The sequence below is a fragment of the Danio rerio genome, chromosome 13 (genome assembly GCF_049306965.1).
Source record: "Danio rerio strain Tuebingen ecotype United States chromosome 13, GRCz12tu, whole genome shotgun sequence".
In the NCBI taxonomy this organism is placed as follows: Eukaryota; Metazoa; Chordata; class Actinopteri; order Cypriniformes; family Danionidae; genus Danio; species Danio rerio.
Window position 1 is genome coordinate 41,937,212 of NC_133188.1, and position 27,802 is coordinate 41,965,013.

Sequence of the window (27,802 nt, forward strand, 5' to 3'; positions counted from 1 at the left end):
TGTTAATGGTGAAGTCATTGAGCTGTTTTTTTTTTTTTTTTCTCGTGCGAAGGCCGGCTTTCCATGAGAGCTTCAACGAGAGTTTGTTTTTAATTAATGCTCTTTGAGTGGGATTGGAGTTTTCATTATACAGTAAGAGCATTAGAGAGGGGGATTTGACGTTTGGAGGGGATGCGGTGCCCAGCAGTCTTGACACTGATGACTGGATTAAGCCCCAGTAAGTGCACGCGCAGAACACACACCTGGGACTTTCATAAGTACGCTAAGAGAAGCGAGACGAATTGGGCATGGCTGCGGCAGGCCTCCCGGCGCGTCTTTCATCACGCAAAAGACAAAAGAATGTCATCAGCCGCGGCGCTCGGGATGGGGGTGGATTGGTGTGGTACTGGGAAAGGTAAATTGTAAAGAAAAGGGGAAATGATGCAGTTGTTTTGATTCATTGCGGCTGTGTAGCAGCTGTTGATAAACAGGCTCACTGAGCAGCCATAGAGTCGGTGCTGGAGGTGTTTCACTGCTGCATTTGAATGAGGCTGTGTGTGGGTGTTTGTGTATGTGTGTGTCGTGAGCGGTGTGGATGTGTCTTAACTCTTGTCCTCTGTTGGCAGTGCACGGTTCGTGGGAAGAGTGGTCTCCTTGGAGCCTGTGCTCTTTCACCTGTGGTCGGGGTCATCGCACCCGCACTCGGATCTGCACTCCGCCACAGCATGGAGGGAGAGCTTGTGATGGACCTGAGACCCAAAGCAAACTCTGCAACATTGCCCTCTGTCCAGGTCTGTCCGCTTTAGATTCCCATATTCACTGGCCTCTTCTCACATCATCTCATCGGTGCTCTTCTGCTCTGTTGTCTCCTTTTATCCTCCTTTACTCTTGCACTGTAAGCTTGAATGCTCTTTTTCTCATCTATTCTCACAAAATTTCTCATGTTGTCTGGAATGGAAAGAAAAAAAAACAATGAAGCAGAGGAAAAGAAAAAACTAAAGGCAATAAGAAAAGGAACAGAAAAGAAGAGGGAAGACAAGATGTGACAAGATCACATGATAAAAAACAATATTAGATGAGGAAAAAAAAACAGGAAACAAAATGAGACAAAGATGAGACAAAATGAGATGATTAGATAAGAATAAGAGGAGAAAAGTAGACAACAGAGGAGAAAAGCATCATTAAATCATCATTTCATCTTTTCTCCTGTTATCTCTCTGACTTTTGTCTGTCATATTCCAATCTTATCTAATCTTGGCTCATCTTGTCTCTTATATTCTCATCTAATCGTTTGTCCTCATATTGTCTTGTCTTGTCTCATCTCTTCTGTGCTTTTTGCCCATATTGTCTGCTTTTATCCTCTTGTCTTCTCTTTTATTCTCATCTAATTATCTCATCTAGTCTCATATTGTCTCATCTAATCTCTCTCATCTCTCATCTTTTCTCTTCTGCTTCTTTTCTTATTTTCTTTTCTTCTTGAATGATCATTTAATCTCATCTAATCTTGTCTCATTTTGCCTCTTCTCTTCTCATCTAATCTCGTCTCCTTGTGATATTGTCTTGTCTTGTGTGTTTCATCTTATCATCTCATCTTGTCTCTTCTTATCTTGTCTCATCTCGTGATCTCTTCTCTTCTCTTCTCTTCTCTTCTCTTCTCTTCTCTTCTCTTCTCTTCTCTTCTCTTCTCTTCTCTTCTCTTCTCTTCTCTTCTCTTCTCTTCTCTTGAATCGTCATTTAATCTCTTCTCATCTTGTCTCATTTTTTCTTCATTGTTTTTTTTTTGAGCTTTTTGTACTTAGTCTACTCGCCAAACATGTCTTATTTGTCTCTTCTTTTCTGTACTTTTCTCCTGTTATCTCTCTTTGACTTCTGTCTGTTCTATTCCTATCTCATCCAACCTCGTCTCTTCTTTTCCCATCTAAACTTGTCTCCTCTCTTCTGATACTGTCTTATTTTGTGTCATCTCTTCTGTGCTTTTATCATCTTGTCTTCTCTTCTATTTTCATTTAATCATCTCATCTTGTCTCATTTTGTCTCTTCCTATCTTGTCTCATCTTGTGATCTTGTCAAGTCTTGTCTCTTCTCTTCTGCTTCTTTTCTTATCTCCTTTTCTTTCTGAAATCTCATTAAATCTCTGATCTTGTCTCATGTTGTCTCATTTTTTCATCTCTTCATTGTTTTTTGGAGCATTTAGCCTCAGTCTTCTTGCTAAAACATGTCTCATTTGTCTCTTCTTGTCTATACTCTTTGACTTTTGTCTGTTCTATTCCAGTCTCATCTAATCTTGTCTCATCTCGTCTCTTCTATCCTTTTCTAATATTGTCTCTTCTCCTCTTGTATTGTCTCGCATTTTCTCATCTCTTCTGTTATTTTCTCCTTTATTGTCTGCTTTTATCCACTTGTCTTTTATTCTTGTCTAATCATCTCATCTTGACTCATTTAATCTTGTCTCATTTCATGTGATCTTTTCATATCTTGTCTGCTCTTCTGTTTCTTGTCTTATCTCCTTTTCTTCTTGAATCATCATTGTATTTCTTCTCATCTAATATTGTGTCCTCTCTTCTCAAATTGTCTCATTTAGTCTCATCTATTCTGTGCTTTTTTCCTCTGTTGTTTGCTTTTCACCTGTACTCTGTTATTCTTATCTAATCATCTCACTTTGTCTCATCCTGTCTCCTCTTTTCTTATCTGACCTCATCTAATATTGTCTTTTCTTACATCATCTTGTCTCATTTTTTCTTCTCTTCATTGCTTTTTTTCAGTGCTTCATTCTTTCCTTTTTCTAGTGTTGTTTTACCTGTTCTTCTGTCTCCTTTTATTCTCATCACGTCTCCCTTTCTTTTATTTTTCTCTCTTTATTCTATTCTCCTCTTTGCTGTGGTATTTTTCCGTGTTGTCTACATTTCTCATTTTGTCTCTCCTTTTCTTTTCTTCTGTTGTTATCTAGTCATCTTAATTTTTTCATAGCTTTTTCATCCTTCTGTTCTGTACTTTTCTTCTCTATTTTCTCTTTTGACTTTTGTCAATTCTATCACAATCTCATTTTGTCTCACTTCATCTCTTCTATTCTTATCTAAAATTGTGTCCTCTCTTCTCAAATTTCCTCATTTCGTCTCATCTATCTTGTGGTTTTCTCCTATGTCGTCTACTTTTCTCCTCTTCTGTTATTCTCTTCTCAAGTTGTCTTGTTTTGTCTAATCTATTCTTTGCTTTTCTCCTCTGTTGTCTACTTCTCTTCTTTTTCTTCTTTGTTATTCTTATCTAATCATCTCAGTTGGTCTCATCTTTGTCTCATCTTGTCTCCTCTTTTCTTATTTTCATTGCTTTTTTTCATGCTTTCTGTCTTCTTTTCTAGTGGTTTTCTCTTTTCTTTTCTTTTATTCTCATCACATCTCCCTCTCTTTTATTTTTCTCTCTCTTCTACTTTCATCTTTGCTGTGCTGTTTTCCGTGTTGTCTGCATTTCTCATCTTGTCTTCCTTTTTCTTCTATTGTTATCTAATCATCTCATTTTGTCTCATTTTGTCTCATGTTGTCTTGTCTCATCATACGTCATCTTGTCACGGCTTGTCTCTTCTCTCTGTTTTCTTCTTTTCTCACTTCTCCCTTTTTTCTCATCTCATCTCATTATGTCTCATCTTTTTATTTTATCTTGTCTCATATTGTCTTATTTGTCTTTATCCAGTCTTGTCTCATTGCATGTCATTTTGTCAAGTCTTGTTTTTTCTCTGTTTTCTTCTTTTCTCACTTCTCCTTTTTTCTCATCTCATCTAATTTTGTTTCATCTCTTTTTATTTCATCTTGTCAAATTTTTTTATTATCTCCATGCTTTTTTAACACTTTTTTGTCTGCTTTTCTAGACTTCTTTCTCTTTTATTCTCGTCCCATTTTCCCTTCTCTCATATTGTTTCTCTCTTCTTCTTTTCTCATTGCTGTGTTTTTTCCATGATGGCTACTTTTCTCACCTCATCTCATTTCATTGTGTCCTGTCTCTTCTCATCACCCTCTTGCTCGTTTTCTTTGTTTATGTCTCTCTTTTGTCTCTTTTGTCTCTTTTGTCTCTTATTTTCTCCTCTCCTCTTGTATCCTTTTCTCTTCTTATATCTTCTCTATTCTTATCTCATCTCCTCTTTTTTGTCTTTCATTTTGTCCTTTGTCATCTAGTCTTGGCCAATCTCACCTCTCTTCTCTTTTCTACTGAGTCATTCTCTCTCTCTCTTTTCCCGACCCAATGCCTTCTGGTGTCCCTCGAGCCTTTTTGCTTTTCTAGCCGTTCTCTAACCGTAATCAATTTTGTTGTAAATTGAAGACCACTCCACTAATTTGGATGCGGTTGTGAGCCACCGTCCTCCGAGAATGATTTGGTGGAATTAGGCCTGACATGGAAGCCCCTCAATGTTTGATCCCGTCTATAAAGAATCAAAGCTCATCTCACATGGAGGTGGCTCTGGGGAGCAAGCAGCAGCTGCCAGCGCTGGAACATTACAGGATCAATTACGGCATAGTTTATTACGTAGGACAGAGAAGAAATGGATGCGCTCGCAAGGCTTCTTGGCATGTTGCAAGCAGCCACGTTAAAATAAAACCCGCAAGGTTGAGAGAAACACGTTTTTTTTCAGGCTCAACCTTGCATTAAGCTGAAGTTAAAGAAAAAGACGAGAAAGAAAACACACAATTGCTAGTGAATGATAGCCACTTCAAATACAGGGAGTTTCTATACACTGCAAGGTAAGTAACTATAACAGATTAGCTTTGTTGGTCTCATCTTGCTTTAAAAAGCCTCGTCCCATTCAGCAAAAAAGAAGCAATTAGCCTCTCTTTGCACCTCTGTTTTGTGTTTTGTAGCGTCAGCTTTCACTGTTGCCAAATTCTGCTGTGCATATTTTGGTCCGAGGCTTTTTTAAAGTTGACCTGTGAGGAAAACAATGAGTAAAACTCACAAATTTCTCCTGAATGACAATCGAACGCATCGGAAGTCTAAAATATTCAGTACAAAAGTAGCTTTTACTGGGTCATGTTGGCTAGTTAGTGAGCTATCTAAGGCACTCAGGCAGTATTATTACTTCTTTCCCCGGGGCTAATGGGGTTATTCAGGCTGACAGTAGCCCTAATTCCAGATGTATGGGATTTTTTTTTCTTTCTTTCTCTCTTTTTTGCTCCCTCTCTTTCTGTTTCATATATCATTTTTGTCCTGATCCTGATTGCATTCTAAATGAAGTCCTGTCCTTGTGTTGTGAAAATTGTGAATATTTCAATACTAGCATAAATTATATAAAAGCAAACATTCAGAATATAAGAATGTTAACCTTGTAAGGTGAGGTTTCTGTTCCAAAAAGAATTCCAAATATGAGTAGATTATTGCATTTTATGGAGAGAAAAAATGAACAGTTCTTAGCAATTGCAGGACATTGCTGTGGGATTTCTAAGACTTTTTCAGTATTTTTTTAACATGCAGTTTCTATGCGGTTGCGCTATGAGCCAATTTTATTGTCAAAAATCACATGTAGCATACTATTGCTTAAAAAATGCAATTTCATGTAACTTGGTTTCATTTACTCTCTTCAAATCTAGCAAAATTGCCAACCAATGGCATCATTGTTGGTCATTGAAATGAAATGCAACAGTGAAATATACAGTCATTATAGTATTACATAAGATTACTATTTCAATCTTTCTACTTTGAAATGTTATATTAATGTCATTACTTGTGAAGCTTACTGGCATTTTCTTTGGAAAGAATTGTTTCACCAAACAGATTTTTCATTTTTCTCAACAAAAAAGGAGAACTGTTTATTTTTTTAACATTTACATGAATTATTATGACATTTTATCAGTTCATGCATTTCCTGGAAATCCATAACCTTGAAGTTGCAAGAGACTGTTTTAATAGCTGTTATACCAGAATCCCATATTCAAATCTGATATAAGCTAATATATGCAGGTTGCACATATGACATACGAGTTCATATTTGGGCTTCCATGAATAAAATATATTCCATAAATGCAACATCTATTTAAAAAATTATTGCATACAGTATATTTATTTAAAACTGTTACGTGCCAGCACGTATTGGTTATTTATGTTTGTATTATTATGTGTCTCATTGTGTTTTTGAGGTTGTAACAATAACCATTGGAATTACAAATAAGTACATAATATGTACATATATGTTCAAATATTTTAGCTATATATGTGCTCATATATGACCCTCTAAGAACATTTATGAACATATATATATATATATAAATATATATGAATCCAAAAAAAGATAAGATTAAAGATTTGCTATAAATTATATTTCTTTTAACTATATGTTTGATGTCTGGGTTTTCATGTATACAATATATGCCATATATGCAACATATATTCCAAAATATTTAAAAAATATCTGTTTACATACAATATATTTATTTTCAGCAATATGAATTAGAAAAATGTACATATACAGTTGATGTCAGACTTATTAGCCACCCTGTTTTTTTTTTTCTTTCTCAATTTCTGTTTAATGGAGAGAAGATTTTTTTCAACACATTTCTAATCATAATAGTTTTAATAAGTTATTTCTAATAACTGATTTACTTTATCTTTGCCATGATGACAGTAAATAATATTGTACTAGATATTTTTCAAAACACTTCTATACAGCTTAAAGTGACATTTAAAGGCTTAACTAGGTTAATTAGGTTAACTAGGCAGGTTAGTGTAATTAGGCAAGCTATTGTATAAGGATGGTTTGTTCTGTAGACTATCAGGGAAAAAATTGCTTAAAGGGGCTAATATTTTTTTCACCTTAATTTTCATAAAAGGATGTAAAAAATAGTATATTTATTTTTAACCATTGGAATTACTAAAAAATGTACATAATATGTACATATATCTTCAAATAATGCATCTATATTTTTATGAATGTGCTCATATATGGCCATCTATGAACACAAATAAACAAATAAATATATATTAATCAAATTGTCGACAAAAAAGATGTATGTAAAAAAAGATGTATGTAAATGACAATTTTTGCAATATTTTGAAATATATGTTTCATTTTTGGGCTTCCATTTATAAAATATAGGCCACATGTAAATATATATGATTCAAATGGCCGGAAAAGTAATAATAAATGTACTGTAAATGACAATTTTTTAAATTTATGTTTCATATTTGGGTTTTTATATATGTACAATATATACCATATATGCAGAGTGCATTTCAAAATATTACAAAAAATGTCTGCTTACATACAGTATATTTATTTTCAAGTATTGAAATTACAAATATCTTCATAATATGTTTACTCTTTTAGCTATCATTTTATATATTTCATTTGTTTTATTTTTCAGGATGCCCATACCTTGGTAGTGGCTATTCGAACACAAAAAAAAAAAAAAAAAAAAAAAAAAAAAAAAAAAAAAAAACAATAATCCATAACAACAAAGACCATTAAAAAACATAAAAACCCCAAATTCAACATCCAGATCAACAAACCACTTCATATTGTGTCATTAAATATTTCTTCAATGATTTTTGAATCCTCATTTTACTTACAGTCCATTGCTTTGCATTAGTTTTTGAAACTTGTATGTCAGATATGTAATGTAACTTCCATATATTTCCATGTATGCCAAATTTCTCTAGCTAAATAAACAAATTGCAATTCCCATTTGTGCCAACAGAAATGGCACAGTTCACCTTTTCATCATTTCATAAATATGGTAGCCAATTTATCCAGAGGATGCTGCACTTCTTAACCCCAGTTTGAGCAAACTTACTGTTCTCTCTGCTCTGTTTTCTCTCCTCCATTTGGGCTGGTGTTTTTCGTGTTCTGCATGGGTGCTCACAGTGGACGGGCAGTGGCAGGAGTGGAGCCCATGGAGCGATTGTTCAGTGACCTGTGCCAACGGGACACAGCAGAGGAAGAGGCAGTGCTCAGCGGCTGCTCATGGAGGATCAGAGTGCAGAGGACACTGGGCCGAGAGTAGAGAATGTTCAAATCCAGAGTGCACAGGTAAGGCGCTCACTTCCTTCTTAGCAGCTTAAATAGCAGTCTTGGTGTATAATGGGCTATATGCATGACACGTTTTTTAGACACAGATAAACTTCTGGTGAAAGATTGATGCGACTATTTTTAATTTCATAATGTTCCTTTTACAGCATCGATAATGTATTTTAATAAAAATCTAATACTTTAAGTAGACACAACACCACAGCATTCACCACAATATAATGGTTCATACGGTGCCTGAGAGAGATTTTTTGGAATTTAAGAAACCATATGTAATTACAAACAGAGCCAGCAAATTAAGAAAACATCCTCAAACACATTTAAAAATGTGCTGCATTTTCTCACAACACATGCAAATAGCACAGAACCCTAAAACCTGATGAACCCAGCTATTATGGTTATGTTTATTTATGCGAATAATATACAAAAAACAAGCGAATCAGGATGGTAAAATAAACAAAAAGACTCTAATCACCTACAACTTCACTTAGCAATATCAGCCCAATAAACAAATTCCACCTGGGTCCGTCACGCTTTTGGGTCCCCTTGAAGCATTTCCATTGTGTTCGGTGTTATATGCATGTGTAAAAAGTTTTAATCTTAAAATATCCAGATTTTTATATCAAATAAATGTTGTTAACGTAATAACGTAATATTCAAATCATGTGTATTAGTTCAAAAATATTAAGCAGAATTGTTTTCAAAATTAAAAAAATTAAAGCACTTCAAATCAATAATAATTTATAATAATTAATTGCCAATATCTGCCATCCCAGTAATAGGCTCAAATTATACTTTTACATTGCAATAATATGTTGCAATGTTGCTGTATTTTTATTTTATTTTATTTTTTTATTGTTTTAAATTGTTCCATAATTATTACCTATGGCACTTTTTTAATCACCTTTTTCACAATTTAATAATAAAAAATAATATAATATAATATAATATAATATAATATAATATAATATAATATAATATAATATAATATAATATAATATAATGTGGTAGAATAGAATAGACTAGAACAGAATATTTATCCCTTTAACAAAAATCGTGTTGTAAAAAAAAATCATTCAAATATTAAGCAAAGATCATTTTCAATAAAGACATTTTGTACATTTTCTGCTGTAGATATATCATCGCTTAATTTTTGATTGATAGTATGCATTGCTTAGAACGTCATTTGGACAAATATAAAGGCGATATAATATAATATAATATAATATAATATAATATAATATAATATAATATAATATAATATAATATAATATAATATAATATAATATAATATAATATAATAAAATATAATATAATATAATATAATATAATATAATATAATATAATATAATATGATATGATATGATATGACATGACATAGCATGATAGAATAGAATAGAATAGAATAGAATAGAATAGAATAGAATAGAATAGAATAGAATAGAATAGAATAGAATAGAATAGAATAGAATAGATTTAGGACTGTCAAATGATAGAAAAAATTTACATGATTAATCACTTTTTTTTGTAATTAATCATGATTAATCATCGTTAATCACAAAATGCCATATTTATTACAGAAATAAAAACACAGGCATGTAAGTGCCATTTGAATTTCAAAACAATCCATGCCAATAACAAACAAAAATGCTTTCCATGTTGGATTCTTAGTGGACTACAAACACACACAAGCATGCATGCATTCATGCACACACAACCACACACAAACACAGACAACGCACGCAGTGCCGGTAAGCGAGAGGGATCCCTTCAGATTCATCAACAAGCACGATCGCCTTCATCAAATTTGCATAAACTAAGCGTTCTAAAGTATGGCTGTATTTCACAAGCAAAGATTCTGACACAGCAGCGTGAAGCAGACACTTTACAAAAGGGGGGAAACACGTCCAACTTGATGAAACATTTGAGGGCTCATGGACGCAGCTTAAGCAGGAGAAATGGGCTGTCTTTGACAGCTTGCAAATTCATCTGGCACTTTCATTCACATGGACACCAATACTCAGCTTTGATGATTAAGATAATACTGATTAAGAGTCGACCATGTAAACTGCAATTTTTGTTTACCTCAAAGGATTACACGAGTCCCAAAATGCAGAGGTTCCATTCGCCATGCGGCATCAAATTCCATTAAAACATCCTGATTGACAATATGCTGAATGAGAGTGAACTGCTGACCTGCTGTTAAAGTCTAAATATAAAAAAATGAAACACCCGAAATTTCATGAAACTCTGGAGGAAGCGCAGGATAGCCTGGTGATGCCATATTATTTGTTTTATACTGAAACTTTCTTTCTAAAAGCGCGTCCTTGGTCTTATCCATATTTCTTTGCACGGTAAACACACACAGGACCAGAGCAAGCTGGACTGGCGCTCTAGGCAAACGGCAATCCCGGTGTTTATTCGTATGGAAGGCTGAGGACCGTGAAGGGGGGGGGGGGGGGGGGGGGTGTGTAGTGGATAAATGTGAGGACCAGGGGGGTTTGCTCACTATTCTGCTGCCCAAGGCGGCCGCCTGTCGCCTCTATGGACGCGCCTGCCCTGAACACACGTCGGCCACAACAACAACAAAAAAAATTGCAACTGCGTTGTTTGCGTTTTTTTAACACGTTAAATATTTCAAATTAATCACGTGCATCAATGGCCTAGTTTTTACAGCCCTAATTATAATATAATATAATATAATATAATATAATATAATATAATATAATATAATATAATATAATATAATATAATATAATATAATATAATATAATATAATATAATATAATACATTCAAGCTTTAGCCACAAATATAGAGAAAAGTCTCTTTAACTGTAATGGATTTCATGGAGCATTTAGGATGCATTGATTTTAACCCCAGGCTAACGATGACATCATGTGAGCAGTCGAGAGCTCGGTTAGTCAGGTGTGTGTGAGTTCTGCATGTCAGTCTGTGTTTATAAACCGTGGTGGAGGGTCTCGTATAAGAGTGTATACTCGGTGCGCCTGCCAGGTCCTCCTTTTAAACACACAGGGGCTCCTCAGCATGACGCTTGTAAGCTGTAAGACGCTTCATGATAACAGAGTCTGGGTGGGTTTGAAGCTGCTTACGGGGGGGAGACGTGCTGCGTTGAAGCATCAAAGATAAAATGGAAGATGTTTTGTTTATCATGTGCTCAACCGCAGCGCATGAAAAATGTATGCTACATTAATATTTATTTTTTTAGAGTCTGAAATATCTATATGTTACTTCTGTGTTTGTTTGTTTTTTGTTCTGCATTTAAAATGTACAGCTGACAGGATTACGATGGCATCATTGTAAACTGTGCGTCTTGTTTCTCAAACTGCGATGTGGTGCTGTTTTATATGGGTTGTCTATATAGTTTGCACAAATTTGTATTTTAGTTTGAATCCTCTTAGTACTGTACATCAAGATGAAAAATAAACAAACTAAAATAAAATTTCCGTGTCAACAAACTGAAATAAGTTCCATGTTTTAGGTTTTATTTTATTTCAGTTACATTATTTAATATTTGTAACAAACACACTTAGATTTTGTTAACTACTGCTTAAAAGACTAATGGTACAATTGGAATGTAAAAAAAAATTGAGACCGGGTTCAAATTAAAGTTGAAATTAAATGAAATGGTCAACATATGGTATTTGAATTATATTCTTTCATTCATTTTCCTTTGGCCTGTTCCCTATTAACCACCAACTTATCCAGCATATGTTTTACCAGCCTGATCTCACGAGAAAACGTACGTATTTTGCGTTTTGTCAGTTTTGTCACGAAATTGTACTATTTTAAAAAGGAGGCGTGGCACCCCACCCCTAAACCCAACCGTCACTGGGAGTTAAGCAAATCATACTACATTGTACGAGTTAGATCGTACAAATTCATACGAATTAGCCACTAAATCAAAAAGTTACGAATTGCCATGAGATTGAGTTGAACATAGTGGAAGCCCTTCCAGCTGCAACTCAGTACTTTGGAAGCATCCATACACACTCATTCACACACATACACTACAGCCAATTATAGCGCATGTATTTGGACTGTGGGAGAAACCAGCGGAAACCCAAGCCAACACGGGGAGAACATGCTAACTGACCTAGCTTGGACTCGAACCAGCAACCATCTTGCTGTGAGGCGACAGTGCTAGCCACTGAGCCACAATGTCGCCTATTTAAATTACATTAAAATGTAATCTGATACAAAATAAAAACAAAAATGTAATAACAACAAACTGCTTAAAGACAAAATTCAGATTTTTCCAAGATTCATGGTAATAATTTTTTTAATTAAGTCAGGAGCAAATTCTGCCTAAAATGAAATTGTATTAGATAAATTTATTCATTCATGCATGTTCCTAATTATCATTTTATTATATTATTATATTTCTTATTTATTTATTTGTGTATTTATTCATTCATTCATTCATTCATTCATTCATTCATTCATTTATTTATTCATATTCGGTTTAGTCCCTTTATTCATCAGGGGTCCCCACAGGAAAATGAACCACCAACTTATCCAGCACATGTTTTACACAGCGGCTGCCCTTCCAGCTGCGACTCAATACTAGGACTTTTATTAGATACATTTTATTAGATTTATAAATAAATAAGAATTTCTTGTTAACAAGTTGAGATAAGTGTTTTTGTATAGTTCAATTATTATTTGTTAGTAACAAACACGCTTTTAGCTTTTGTTAACTATAATGATATCACAGTACAAGTGTTATGTTAAAAAGTAATGAAAAAAATCTAAAATTCATGCATTTATTTTTGTTTTTTGCTCAGTCCTTTTATTAATCAGGGGTCGCCACAGCAGAATGAACCACCAACTTATCCAGCATATGTTTTACGCAGCGGATGCTCTTCCAGCCACAACCCAAGACTGTTAAACACCCATACACATTCATGTTCACACATAAACTACGGCCAATTTAGCTTATTTAATTCAACTATAGCGCACATCTTTGGACTGTGGGTGCACCAGGAGGAAAGAGAGTATTGTAGCTTGTATAAGCTACATTCTTGCTGAAAGGCGATCATGCTACCCACTGCGCCACCGTGACGCCCTAAAAATCTAACATCTCAGTGATATTTTTAATTAAATGAAACAATTAATTTACATTAATATGTACATATTAATATGTATATGTATTAATATTTACATTACTATATCTAATATAAAAAAATACAATGCAAACAAAGTGCTCATAAAGACATCATATTTATGATAAACATTATTATTATTAAGTTTTAGGGAAAATATTTTATGAACACCAAATAAATTACTAAAACATAATGAAAAGAAAGTGCTGTCGCCTCACAGCGAGAAGGTTGCTGGTTCGAGCCTCTGTGTTGCGTTTGCATGTTCTCCCCGTGTTCGTGTGGGTTTCCTCCGGGTTCTCCGGTTTCCTTCACAAGACATGCGCTACAAGTGAATTGGGTAAGATAAATTGTCCATTGTGTATGTGTGTGTGCGAATGATTGTGTATGGGTTTCCCAGTGATGGCCAAAACCAATTTGATGGTGTATAATTTCCAACCCTTCCCAGTGTTGGGTTGCAGCTGGAAGGGCATCCGATGCGTAAAACAAATGCTGGATAAGTTGACGGTTCATTCCGCTGTGGCGACCCCAGATTAATTAAGGGACTAAGCCAAAAAAGAAATTAATGAATGAATGAATAATGAAAAGAAACTACAAAATTAGCTAAAACATGCATTTTCAATCAATGTTCTGATGGAAAATTTTTCCCAACAATTACTGGTGAAATTATAAATATAAAAAAGTAACTGAACTTTTTTTAATCAAATGTTTTGAGACCCATATTAAATCCCTTTATATCTATGTGTAATCTGACTTATATTCTGCATTTAAAATGATTGCATTATTATAATATTTATAATTCACGTTGTCTTAACTGATGCTAAACACACACAAATCTGTTAACATTTTTTCAAAAAAAGTACTTGAAGGTGTCTTGAACCTTTAAATGTGTTCAGAATGTATCGTTTGTGTTCAACAGAAACTTAAAAAGTTGTGGAACCACTTGACAGTTAGTAAACAGTACAAAATAATAATTTCCGGAGTGAAATATCCCTTTAAATTTTAAATTCTGTTGTCTTTATTTAAGCACAATATGGCATAATGAAAATGTAAGCAATAAAACAGAAACGATCAAATTAATCTATTCACAATGTTTATTATTACGATAGAAATAGACATTCATATTGTAATCACTTTCCTCTATTTACTGTATATCTAAAGGCCATTTAAAAGGAAGCCCTTACATTAATAGTAATGATGATGAATATTTTGCCTTTGACTGCTAGAATATTTATTTCCTTGAATGCTTGTATAAGTTGGCATATTGTAACTCGACTGTTTGACACATTTATTGAAGCGCCTTGATTAAGGGCTTTTATATGAAGCTGCGTAGAGGTCAAACGCTGTTCCTCCTGCTGCTTTTATACAGGTTTGACCATATTTATTGATTTCAGAGTAGCATTCCAGCGAGTCTCCACATAGTCTAAATGTTAATGTAAATGTGTCCTTGAGCACAAGGTGCATTCAGCACAGGTGAATGCTGGTCTACAGGTGAACATGCCCTCGCTCACATATGATTTATAGCACGGCTGGGAGCAACATCTGTCTTTTTTTTCTCACTTTTCCCTTTTCCAATGCCAAGAACCAATATTTTACTCCATTCATTAGATGCTCATAAAACATCCCGAAGCCCTTTTAAAACTTTACCATAAAATGTGTTTCAGGACTGGCAAAGCGAGGAAAATTATTATCCGAGTTGTAGGGCAACCGAGCGCTCATAAAACACAGACAAATATCTGCTCATTGCGAGTGTGCAGCTAATGATTTTATTAATTAAATCGGGAGCAAATTCTGCCAAACGTTGGGTTTTTACTGCATCTCTAGCCTTTAGAGCATGTCAACATGACATGGAACGGGATGCTTTTTAATGCAGAAAACCTTGCTTCGCAAATGCCTGAGTTTTATAATGTTCTACGCTGTAATTCTTCAGCTTTGATAGAATACGGTTGGAAAAACTTTCAAGGGTGCTCGTCCACAAGAAGCTTCAATGTCATTATCGAGCTCGAGAGGTGGACTGTGAGAGACGATGTGCAGAATAGGATGATATCTTCTTGGCTCGTGGTGCAGGCCGGAATCATAAATCATAAATCCTGTTTTTTTTTTTCATTTGGCCGGAGGAAAACTGGGCCTCTGACTGAGCCCGCTTTCCCTCAAGGTTATTTATTTATTTATTTATTTATTTATTTTTGTCTTAATTTTTGTCACCTGATGAGTTTCTTGCCACTGCTACCTTTGGCTCGCATAAATGGAGTTTATGACACTTCACATTCAGTTGTTTTATCAAACAGACTTCACTGAATTGAGCTGCATATGACACTGTTGTCTTTGTAGCACCGTTTTGTGCCGCAGATTATTGACTAATTTTGCTACATTAACATTTATTAAAAATATAGAAACCTGCCTTATCATTTATTCTCAATCATATGGTTTTAAATTTGGACCTTCTATGGCTACTGTACTGTATATAGTTTTTTTTTATTTAGTAAAATTGTAACACTGTATTTTGATGGTCCTTATTGTGCAACTACATTCCAATTACTTTTTATTTGAGTATTAGTAGACTGTCTGCTTGATATCTGCTGGTACTGCTCCTTCCACAGACATTTAACTGACTGTAAGAAACGTTGCAAGTACATGTCAACTTACACTAACCCTAACCCCAACCCCAACCTAACAGTCTACTTATAATCAACAAAATGGATTAAAGGGACCATCAAAATAAAGTGATACCGGTTAAATAAAAAAAAAGAAAAACTGACAATAAAATGTCTAAAATACAACATTAACATTATTTTTAATTGATCTTATTTGGACTCATCAGGACTTTGGTATTCAGTAAAAGTCAGCACTCCTGTGATATTGCACTTACTGCTCATATGACTGATATGGGGCATTTATGCCTTAAAGCCATTCTATAGGCTCCAACAATTTGATCTTGCATGATATGAAACCCCAGGGTTTATAGGGTAACGGAAAACCCTGAAAAGTCATAAAATTTTGACATGGTATTGTCCTGGAAAAGTTTTGGAAAAGCTATAAAGTTTCACAAACATCATAGATTTTAAAAAAAAAATAATAATAATATCTATAAATGACTATACTTTAAGGTTAAATTTCAAATGCAGTTGCATTGTCCATTTCTTCACATGACATGTTCTCTGCGTGGGGTAGCAGTTTCAGCTTCCCTCCTGCTTCACTCTCTTTCATTGTAATCAAGGGCCATGTTTTAGTGCGCTGTTTTATACTTAAACTAAGTTTATGCTTCAGTGTATCCCTAAACTTACTTTTGACAAATGTTTTAAAGCAGAGAATATAGCCTAATATAATCATCATTATATTTAAATGGTAACCTAATGAAATCACTGGCTTTTGGTTTTACTTCAACAAGTGTTACATTTTACTAAAGAGGGCGACACAGTAGCTAAGTAATTAGCATGGTTACACAGTTGAAGTCAGAATTATTAGCCCTCCTGAATTATTAGCCCACCTCTACATTTTGTTCCCCAATTTCTGTTTAATTTCTATTAACTGATTTTTATCTTTGTCGTAATGACAATGCATAATATGTTACTAGATATATTTAAGATACTAGTATTCAGCTATGTTAAACATACTTTGGGAAATATTTGAAAAACAAAAGGATGGCTAATTATTTTAACTTCAGCTGTATATACTGTATTATTTAAAGTGCTATAGAAATAAACATGACATGACCTAAACATCTGTATATCTGTTTTCCAGCTAACGGTCAGTGGAACCCCTGGGCAGCATGGAGCGGTTGCTCTAAGTCCTGTGATGGTGGTTGGCAGCGGCGGGTGCGCGTGTGCCAGGGCCTGGCAGTGACGGGGCAGCCGTGCGAGGGCAGCGGGGAGGAGGTGCGCAGATGCAGCGAGCAGCGTTGCCCAGGTAATCCTATCAATAATTGAGCCCCAAGAGTCAATTATATCAGAACGGGCAGAGAGGGGTGAATGAGAGACGGATGCACAGATAATTATCTTCACTATTGAGAAAGTCATATCCGGATCATTACTCGTGTGCGAAATAATAAATATATACCATAATTGCATGTTCCAGCAAAGAATGGTCAACACAATTTTGACCAGTAATGGGTGTTTAATGTCACATAAATGATGTCATCCTACCCTCATGTATTAGAAACTGTCTCCATGGAAACAGTGCTTTATGCATGTACACATATTTTCATCCGCACACATAAGTATGCTCCACGTGCAGTTATATAAACTCTTGATGTAACGGTTTCTTATTATTTGACTGACTTACTTTAGAATGCTTAAAATTTGTTGTGCAAAAAAATCTGTATGAAAAATATACTCTATGTATATATATATATATATATATATATATATATATATATATATATATATATATATATATATAAATATATATATATATATATATATATATATATATATATATATATATATATATATATATATATATATATATATATATATATATAWATATATATATATATATATATATATATATATATATATATATATATATATACATATATTATTTATGTATTTATTTATTTTTTTATTTCTGTAGTATAGTGTCATCTCAAATAAAATAATATACACGTTTAAAAGTAAAGGTTTTCATGGTTGTATTTGTTTATAATGATTATAATATCTTTGAATTCAATGTAATGTTTTTTATTTATTTAATGTCATTTTATTTATTTAGTATTTTATGTTTCAATTATAATGTATTGTAATTTTTATAATATAATATAATATAATATAATATAATATAATATAATATAATATAATATAATATAATATAATATAATATAATATAATATAATATAATATAATATAGGCGTCACTGTGGCGCATTGGGTAGCACAATCTGTAGTGTATGTGTGTGAATGAGTGTGTATGGGTGTTTCCTAGTACTTGGTTGCAGCTGGAAGGGCATCCGCTGTGTAAAACATGAGCTGGATAAGATGGCGGTTCTGAAGAATGAATTAATAATATATAGCAATGCAATATATAAATCTGATTAAAGGTAATTTTTTTCTAGTGAAAATTTTTTTTGTTTCTGAATAGTAGTAAATACAGTAATAAATTGCTGTAATAGTGGTTACAATATGTTGTCAGTGCTTAATTTGTCATCTTTCTTACATTTACAATTCCTCTCATTGGTTGGTGATTATTATTTTGCATGCAGTGAACAGTGAAAACAAATTATGGCATAGTGGCCTACCTTAATAATAATTGTATTTTCAAAATGCCAGAGGCAGTCAAGCATACAGTTAATGTCAGAATTATTAGGCCTGCTGTTTAACGGAGAGAAGATTTTTTCAACACATTTCTAAACATAATAGTTTTAATAAATCATCTCTAATAACTGATTATTTTATCTTTGCTATGATGACAGTAAATAATATTTTACAAAATAAATGATAAAAAATTCAAGACCCTTCTATACAGCTTAAAGTGACATTTAAAGGCATTTATAAATAGGTAGGTTGGGGTAATTAGGCAAATCATTGTATAACAATGGTTTGTTCTGTAGACAACAGAAAAAATATATAGCTTAAAGGGGCTAATAATTTTGACCTTAAAATGGTTTTTAAAAAATTAAAACCTGCTTTTATTCTAGCCAAAATAAAACAAATAAGTCTTTATCCACAAGAAAAAAACATTATGAGAAATACTGTGAAAATGTCCTTGCTCTGTTAAACATCATTTAGGAAATATTTAAAAAAGAAAAAAAAAATTCAAAGGGTGGCTAATAAATATGTCTTTAACTGTATATTATTTTTTATAAACCACGAGTAAATCTTATGATGAGCCTGATCAAGAGAAACTGAAACTACACCCCTGGATCAGGATAGCGGGAGGCAGAAGCAAACCGATCTTAGGTCAGACAGAAAACATGACGAAAGAGGTAACTGTGGGCTCTTCTTGACGATTCGCTAAGCACGTGATAGCGAAGTGAGCTAAATGTCAATAGTGTTAATAAACTGGAAATTGATGTTTCATACGATTTATGTTTGTAGCTACAAGTTTTTTTTTTTGACCCATTGTTGACCCATAACATAATATTACACAAAATAATTAAAAACCGTTGAGAACTTTGATCATTTCTTTGTATTAACCGCTTAGTAATGTCATGTTTTTGGAAAACTGAAATTGTGTGGCGGACGTCGGTAAGGGTAACTTTTATTTCCTGGTTTTGTTCCTGAAATGATCCATTTACAAATTAAGCACTGATAGTAGTCGTAATAGTAGTTAGTTTAAAATAGTAGTGAATTTCAGCATAATCCAGATATTGTTGCGTTTCCGCATGAGCAATGTGAAACCAGCTTGTGCCTTTGCTCCACTTTTACTTGTCCTCTCTCAAAAATCCTATCAAGAATAACTGTCACCAAAAAAAACAAGTCTTTCTAAATGTATTCTTTTTATTCCTCATCCAAAGCTCCTTATGAAATCTGCCCTGAGGACTATGCCGTGTCCATGCTGTGGAGAAGAACTCCCTCTGGAGAGCTGGCCTTCAACAGGTGTCCGCCCAACGCCACGGGTAAGAAAAGCTGAAGAGCACTCAGCCAAACACAAAGACACAAAGCGCCAATAGAAGAGCATCAGCAATGCTTTCAAAAGAAAGGAAAAACAGCACAGCTTATGCTTTTTGTTCTCCCTTTCTTCAGCAGTGCATTTATTTCAGTGATGTCGAAATTATTCATAAATTCAAAAGGCTACAATGACAAATGTTTCTGACTAGTATGTTCTACACTGCTGTGACTGCCTTTAAATGGCTTATGCTGTGTGTACCTAGAGATTTTTGTCATTTGCATACCATTGAACCCTCCAGCATTTCGTCAACATCTTTCTGTGAAGGAGGGAAATAGAAAGAAAGAGAGTGAAACTGTTTCTTTGTGGAGATATACTGGTGCTTTCTCTCTCTCTGACCAATCTGAGGTGTGAGCTCTACTGATTGTGGTCTGGAAATGGCAGAGGGTGCTGAACTGTTTTCTGTCGAGCTCCTGTAACCTCCTGCTATCTCCTGTAGTGAAGATGCTCCGCTACGCCACTACAATGTCCTTGAAAGAGCAGGTGTTGAAGGAAAAATAACAAATGCGGGCACAGCGGACTCAGATAACAGAGAGCTGTCTGGTTTAAGTAGAGCTGGGTGCATAGAGGCTGACAGCAAATGCGGATTAATGTCTTTTGTGGATGTATTTCAATATGTGGGTGGACTGCCACCATAGGCCCGTATGTACTTTTTTTTCATTTTTGGGGGGTTGAGCACATTTAATTATATCATTTATGCATAAAAGACACTGTGTGTCAAGCCGTGGGTGGAATTAGTTAGATTTACATTGTTTGTTTTCCGCATAACCCACGTCAAAATTTCGGGTCGTGCTAAAGCTCTGGAGTGGGATCTGACGCCAGCAGCATGAAATGCTGGAAAATCTTCATTCATTACGAGGTTGGAATTAAATTAAACTCTGTCCCCGTTGCAACAAAACCGAATGAAAGCAACCCAAATCAAACGGTTGGAAGAAGTTGAAGCTTTTGGGGAGCGATTAATTGGGAACGATTGGCGATAAAACACGATGAGCATGAGAACTTTTCACTTTTGCTTTGTCCTATTTTTTGTGCACAGGCCTGATTGGATGAGGGTTGTGGTGTGATCTTTGTGTAAGATTAGATGCGGTTATAGGATTCTCTGAGGTGTTTTAATGGCGAGATCTGAGGTTGTCTGCTTTTGATCCAGCTCTGTGGGAGTCTTGAGTGATCTGTGGGCTGGATGTCCCTGCACTGTAAACCCTGCTGTTGTCATTACTAAAGATATTACTTTAATATATCTTGACGTTACTTAATATACCAAATTTTGGCATCATCAGGTGTGTTTAACTTACTCATTGGGCAGAAAAAAAAAAACTTTTAATTAATAATTTAATTTCTTTAAACGATTCACCATGTCTCTGTTTAAAATGATTGGTTGCGCTTGAAATTCTGCCCTGACAAGCGTGCTGGAGTGCGTTTCCCAAACAATGACATAACTCGCTGCTGAACTACAGTACAACAGTACAGAGTACAATGCATCGTTTAGGAAACGAATGATGTAGTGACGATTGTTTCCCTAAAACCGTAGTTTCTCTGTCGCAGATCCGTTGTTTGAACCACATTAGTTATAACTTAAAACCCCAATGATGCTCTGGTGGTAACAACTTTTTAAGATAAGAACCCCTTAATTTCTCTGTGCAAATTATTTTTTTAATAGACACACGCATAAAAAAAAACACAAATCCAATATTAGTTTTAATAAAAACATGCACTTGTTTTACATATTAACAGAAATATATGTAAATGGCACATATAGGGCCAATGTTTCCTTTACAAATACTATTGAGAACATTCCATTTTCTATTCTAAAACATAAAAGCACTTACAAAAGCTGACACATATTCTAATATCATATTATTATTATTATTATTATAATTATTATTATTATTATTATTATTAAAGTAGGATATTGTTTTTTTTTTGTTTGTTTTTTTTTGAAAAGTCTACTTTTACAATTTGTCACATGCAAACCACTGCAGAAATGTTCTAACAAACAGGCCCATGTCATATACGATACAGATACCTAATAAATAACCTACTATAAATTAAAAGCATTAACTTATGCTATATTTTTGTTTTCACAAGTTTTGGAGACATAACGTAAATTCTGCTTTTAAATAATAGGTCACCTATAGCTTTCGTCATGAGCCATGGCTGTGTTCAAAATGACACCAATGTTTTCAAAGTGCACTGCGAAGGGAACACAATTGTAAACATAAAGATTGTTAAAACTGAACTGTAAAAATACTTTGAAAGCAAATTACACCCAAGAGAGATGACTTTAATGCTTTAAAAAAAACATCATTCCAAGTTTAAATGTTAGAATGTTCTAAATGAATAAGGTATGGGGGGGACAACTGGGAATAGAACAGAGCCAGGAACTATGTTTCTAACTACAGCTCCAGAGGTGTAGTTGCAAGCATACAACTTTGCAATGCAGTTTGCGAATGTTCGTTAGAATGATATATTTGGGAAACGGCAAATCAACAAACTATGTTTGTAACGTCTGGAACTTGCAACCTTAGTTGGGTAAGCACGGTTTTCAGAAACGCACCCCTGATTGGTTGATATATGTTATATGGCACAAGGTGGTCATTTTACTTGTGATGCTGATTTTTTCTGAAGCGCAGCCAAACAGAGGCACTACCTGAACCCACCTGATGAAAGAGACAAGTTAAATTAGTAAGTAGATATTTAAATGCTTATATACATTTCAGGCCCATAGCCAGGGGGCGTTTGGGTAGTTCGAAAGACCCACCCCTCGATGACAAAGGTCTAGAATATGTCTTAAATACAAGAGCTCATTTGTCCTATTTTGACTGCTACACCATCCTAAAATGTGAAAATAACCCATTGAAAAAGGCTTTAAGACCAAGCCAAATTCTCTGTTGACAGTCACATTGGTGTGACTTGAGCTAATCAATCTTTTATTATTATTATTATTATTTAATTTTTATTATTTAAAGGGCCAAAATCTGACTGAAGAAAGTTGAATGTGCTGGCCAGGGGTGTGTTTCCGAAAACCATTGCTAGGCAAATAAGGTAGCAAGTTCCATCATTACAAATATAGTTCGTTAATTGGGCGTTTCCTAAATCCACCGTTCTAACAAACATTCATTCGCAAACTTGTATGCTTGCAGCTTAACCTCTAAATATGATAGTTAAGCCACGAGTTATGTCGTTGTTTGGGAACCGCACCCCAGTTTGTTATTTGCCTAACAAATGACAATAGGCTACAGTTTTGTTTTGCTTTATTTAAAACGTTGACAGATTCCTATTTTTTCTAATGATATATGATGTGATAAATTTGTATTTTAAAAAATATGTTTGTTCAATTTCTTAATTTGAAACCTTTAGAAAATATTTTGGTACATTAAAAAGTGTGGTTATAATGACCATCCGACAAGCGAATCCAGCAAAAAACAGGGGGATGAGGGGATCGCTTTCCTCAAATCATTTGAGTAGTCTCAACTTATTCGGGTTTACAGGATGCAGTTTGGGGGCAGCTGCGTCTCAGGTGAACCGAGAAGCAGACGGTGGAAACGTGTTAGCAGATAAGACGTGTGCGGTAGAGGTGTGGTGAGGTTGTTCTGAAGGATGCGTTTTAATGTGAGCTGCTACGTGTAGGATACGCTCTGGCGGATCGGAGGCGAGGAATTTTGTTTTCTTGCGTTTGTTTATTCGCTACCGCATGTGGGCGGCAGTCTTGTTGATATCTCAGGTTGCAGGGATCGGTTTGCAGTCGGTGAAAACAAAAAAAAACTCAAATCGCTGCATGACAGCTGGCGTCGGTTAATGTCGTAATTCTGTGAGTGGGAATTATGACCAGTCTTTTAAAGCATGTAATTACACTTTGGTTGGTTTTGCACGAATATGCTGCAGTGGCACATGTGCGGCGCATGTGATCTGGCAACCACCGCATCTAGATGATGATGAAGGCTGCTGCTTTTATCCCTGCGTTCCTCTCGCTGAAGGATGTGTGGGCTGGCAGGTGGAATGAAAAAGGGAAAAAAAGACTTACAAGAACAAGTATAAACCCTCTCTGTATCTCTCTCTTTTCTCCCTCCTCCCTCTTTGCAGGCACCACTAGTCGACGCTGCTCGCTGGATCACCGCGGGGTGGCCTATTGGGAGCAGCCCAGCTACGCTCGATGCATTGCAAATGAATACAGATACTTGCAGCAATCAGTAGGTGCAAAGTCAGCTTCCTGTGCTCTGCTTCTGTTTGTGACGTGCCATAAATTACCCCTGCAGTCGTCACAATCACCCAAACTATTTCCACCGGTTCCTCCCCACCCAGCACCCTAGACCACCACGCAGGCCTGCAAGATAAACTGCTATCATCTGAGAGGCAAATTAAAGCGCTAGTATTGCAGTTTCCGAGACCCCGCATTAATGGAGGACGCGCTCTAATTTCCTGTAAAATACAGAAGACGGCTGTTCCAGCTCTGCTGGAGCGTTTTAAAGGGAACGCACCTGCTCGACACAAATGAATAATTTTCATTCTTTTTTTGTTTTCAGTTTCCTTTTCTTATCAGAGTCTTTCTCAAGCGCAGTACATTTGTATTAATGCCAAGTAAAGCGTTTGGATGCGTATCACACACACACACACACACACGCAGAAAGAAAATGCATGATGGGGACTTTCCTTTGACTCGTATTGGTTTTATACTGAGGTAATGATATTTTCTATCCCCTAGCTCTCACACCTTTTTGCCTTTTAAAAATTTAATTAAGGTGTTATTTATTATTTTTATTAAGTTGTTTCCCTTGTGAAGTCTGCTGGCTGCTCAGGTTTTACTATCCTGGTGGGGGCTTTCGGTCTTCACAGTGTAGGCAAAACCTGAAACATACACACACAAATGTGCACACACTCACAGACAAACACTTGCACTTATGCTCTCTCTCTCCCTCCCCCCCGCCTCTCTCTCTCTCTTCTGTCTGAATTATTTTTCTTTTATCTTTGAGTCTGTGTATATGTGTGAATAATGTTAGCAACATTTCAGCTTGTTTGTTCATTTGCTCGTGTGTAAAGGTGAGGTGTGGCATTTTTATGTTCTAATACTTGGAGCTTTAAATTAGCTTTAAATTTGGGACAGAGATAGACTGCTGTTCAAATGTTTGGGGTTGGTATGAAGTTTTAAAGGGAACTTATTTTACCCCTTTTGCAAGATGCAATCTACGTCATTTGTGTCTTTAGAATGTGTCTGTAAAGTTTCAGCTCACCCATCAGATTATTTATTATTACTTTCAGAATATTAGAATTTCTTCTCTGAACGCAATATAGCTGTTTTTGTTGCTTGTGCCTTTAATGCCAGTTATCGCGCTTACCTTTCCCATGTGCCTGTGACAGTGTGCCTCAATCTCCGCCTCGGCTGCGTCAGATAAACAGCACAGTGACAGACACGAAGGAAGCAGATCTCATGTCACATTTGTGAGAAAAACTACAGTAAGAACTTTCCTAATGATTATTTGATGTATTTGTTGTGGAGTTAATTCAAGCCTTTTGATGAGTCACACACAATGTCGTTGCAGAGTTAACGCACACACACGGACACACATACTGATTTTACTTTTTTAAAGTTTTTTGCACGGCAAATGTGACAGGATACAAGTTAATATCCATTGCTGTATGGATATCCATTATGTTAATGTACAAAATAAACCTGATTTAACGTCCACAAACCGGGATTGAAGCATCTTCTTTTATAATAATACTGACCTGCGGCTGTAGAGATAAAGACAGTAACATCGCTGTAATTCATAATAAACATGCACTGTTTTAAAAAAACATTTAAATATTCTAAAACTCATTCTTGATCACATTTGATGATGATTGATGATCACAGAGAGCTGAATAGATCTTTTAATCCCAGTTGCTTTGCGCACGTCCTGTCTTGTTGATATGATTATACACGTTACTACGGGACATGTTAATATTCGGCTGTCAATCAATTCGGTGGGCGGTGAAATCACACTCTTACATTATGTTGCGGTGGGCCTCAAAATGAAAGGATTTGGATGCTATTTTAATGCAGGAAATTTAAAATAAAAGACTTATTGTGTTTCTAACACTCTAATTTGACAATGGACACACTATACCTACTCACAGTTCTGTCCAAACAGCTTACAAAAATTATTTTCATCATAGGGTACCTTTTGAAAGTAATAAAATTCTCAAAAAGCCTGAATTACTTCACTCAGAAATTTGAAAATATGTACTTTTTGGAAATATTATTTTAAAAAAGACACATTTTGTATTATTTATTTAAAGTACAATGTGTGTAAAATGGAAAAGCTGCATTTTCAACAGGCATTACTGCCTTCACTGTCACACATTCCTTCAAAAATAATTTCACTGACACCCCCAAACTTTTGAATTGTAAGGTATCAATGGGATGGGTTTTGTGAAGTAGTGTTCACTGACAACTTATCTTAGCTAAATTACATAAAATCTGAACAATTCTGCTGTGCCTTTTGAGGTAGGGTGTTATTTGTGTAATGCTATAATTTTCAACAATGGCAAAATAGGTGAAAATGTTTTATAGCCTACATTGAAGGAGGACCTGAACCATATTTAAAGGTTAGAATTACACAGAAACTTTTTATTTTTATTTTTTGCTTAAAGCTACTAAACCCACATAAGGCCCTATTTACACCCTGTATAATGGTGTATTTTTATCAGCGAATTCCCAAATGAACAATGCTAAATAAAGGTGTAAACAGGGTCAGAAAACTATGGCAACTCCACAATAGGCTAACAAAACCCTAGAAGCTGCATAGCAACAGAGTAAAACCACTCAGAAAAAAGAAGACAAACATGACTCAGAAGTGCATAGCAGCCATAGCAACTAAGCAACAGGCTAAAACCACTCACAGAATCTTAGTTACTTCATAGCAGTAGGTTAAACTGCTCAACAAATCTTAGCTACTTCGTAGCAGTAGGCTAAAATCACTTAACAAATCTTGGCTACTTCATAGCAGCAGGCTAAAGCCACTCAAAAAATCTTAGTTACTTCATAGCAGCAGGTTAAAACCATTCAAAAAATCTTAGTTACTTCTTAGCAGCAGGCTAAAACCACTCTACAAATCTTAGCTACTTCATAGCAGCAGGCTAAAACCACTCAACAAATCTAAGCTACTTCATAGCAGCAGGCTAAAACCATTCAACAAATATTAGGTACTCCATAGCAGCAGGCTAAAACCATTCAACAAATCTTAGCTACTTCATAGCAACAGGCTAAACCACTCAAAAAGGCTTAGCATCTGCAGAGCAACAGGCCAAAACCCCTTACTCAGAAAACCACTGTAACAAGCTAAAACCACTCTAAAAAACATTAGCAACTATATATCAACAGGCTAAAATTGCATAGCAGCTAAAGCTAAAACTACTAACAAATTTATAGCAACTGCATAGCTAAATAGGTTAAATGCTCCCAGTTGATCCTAGCTAATGTATAGCAAAATGCTAAAACCACTTATTAAACCTTAGCACCTGAATAGCAACAGCCTATCATTCCACGTAGCCTCTGCAACAGTGTCTGAACCAGTGGCTTGACTCGGAGGCGGGGTCATCTGATAACCAGCCAATAGCAGAGAGAGAGAAGTGTTTGAGCATCATTATATAATCAATTTTGTTTATTGCTCCTCAGGATGGAGAAATGACACCCTTCACCTTTAAATTTCATTCCAGCACAACTTCATTCATATTTCTAGCATTAGCATGTCTCTGTTAGCGTTAAAGTGTTTGAAGGACACACAGAACCCAGTCTCCTTCCCTGTGTCTGTCTTCAGGTTCAAGGGCACCTTGCTAAAGGCCAGAGGAATCTGGCAGGAGATGGGATGTCCCAGGTCACGAAGGTCCTCCTGGACCTCACCCAGAGACGCAACTTCTATGCAGGCGACCTTCTGTCTTCAGTGGAGATTCTCAGAAACGTCACTGACACCTTTAAAAGGGCCAGCTATGAACCCTCTTCTGATGACGTACAGGTAAGACAAAATACAATCACTATTTTCCACCAAAAACCTTTATAAAATTATTTTTGTCATGGAGGTAAACTGGTTTGGTACTCAGATTGTAATAAGATGTAAGATATTAG

At 35.2% G+C, this 27,802-nt stretch overlaps 1 protein-coding gene across 18 annotated transcripts in view; it reads left to right on the forward strand.

The window, feature by feature from the left end:
* Positions 1-27,802, forward strand: part of adgrb3 (adhesion G protein-coupled receptor B3) — a 319,420-nt gene that overhangs the window by 162,817 nt on the left and 128,801 nt on the right. For 9 of the 18 annotated variants that reach the window (XM_068213097.2, XM_068213098.2, XM_073920225.1 and 6 more), the window contains 7 exons: positions 606-770; positions 7,820-7,984; positions 16,844-17,008; positions 19,553-19,654; positions 23,785-23,891; positions 25,057-25,152; positions 27,498-27,692. In XM_068213097.2, coding sequence (XP_068069198.1) covers positions 606-770; positions 7,820-7,984; positions 16,844-17,008; positions 19,553-19,654; positions 23,785-23,891; positions 25,057-25,152; positions 27,498-27,692 — 995 coding nt within the window. The remainder of the gene's footprint in view (positions 1-605; positions 771-7,819; positions 7,985-16,843; positions 17,009-19,552; positions 19,655-23,784; positions 23,892-25,056; positions 25,153-27,497; positions 27,693-27,802) is intronic. The other 9 variants (XM_003199738.7, XM_073920227.1, XM_073920226.1 and 6 more) reach the window with 1 other exon arrangement.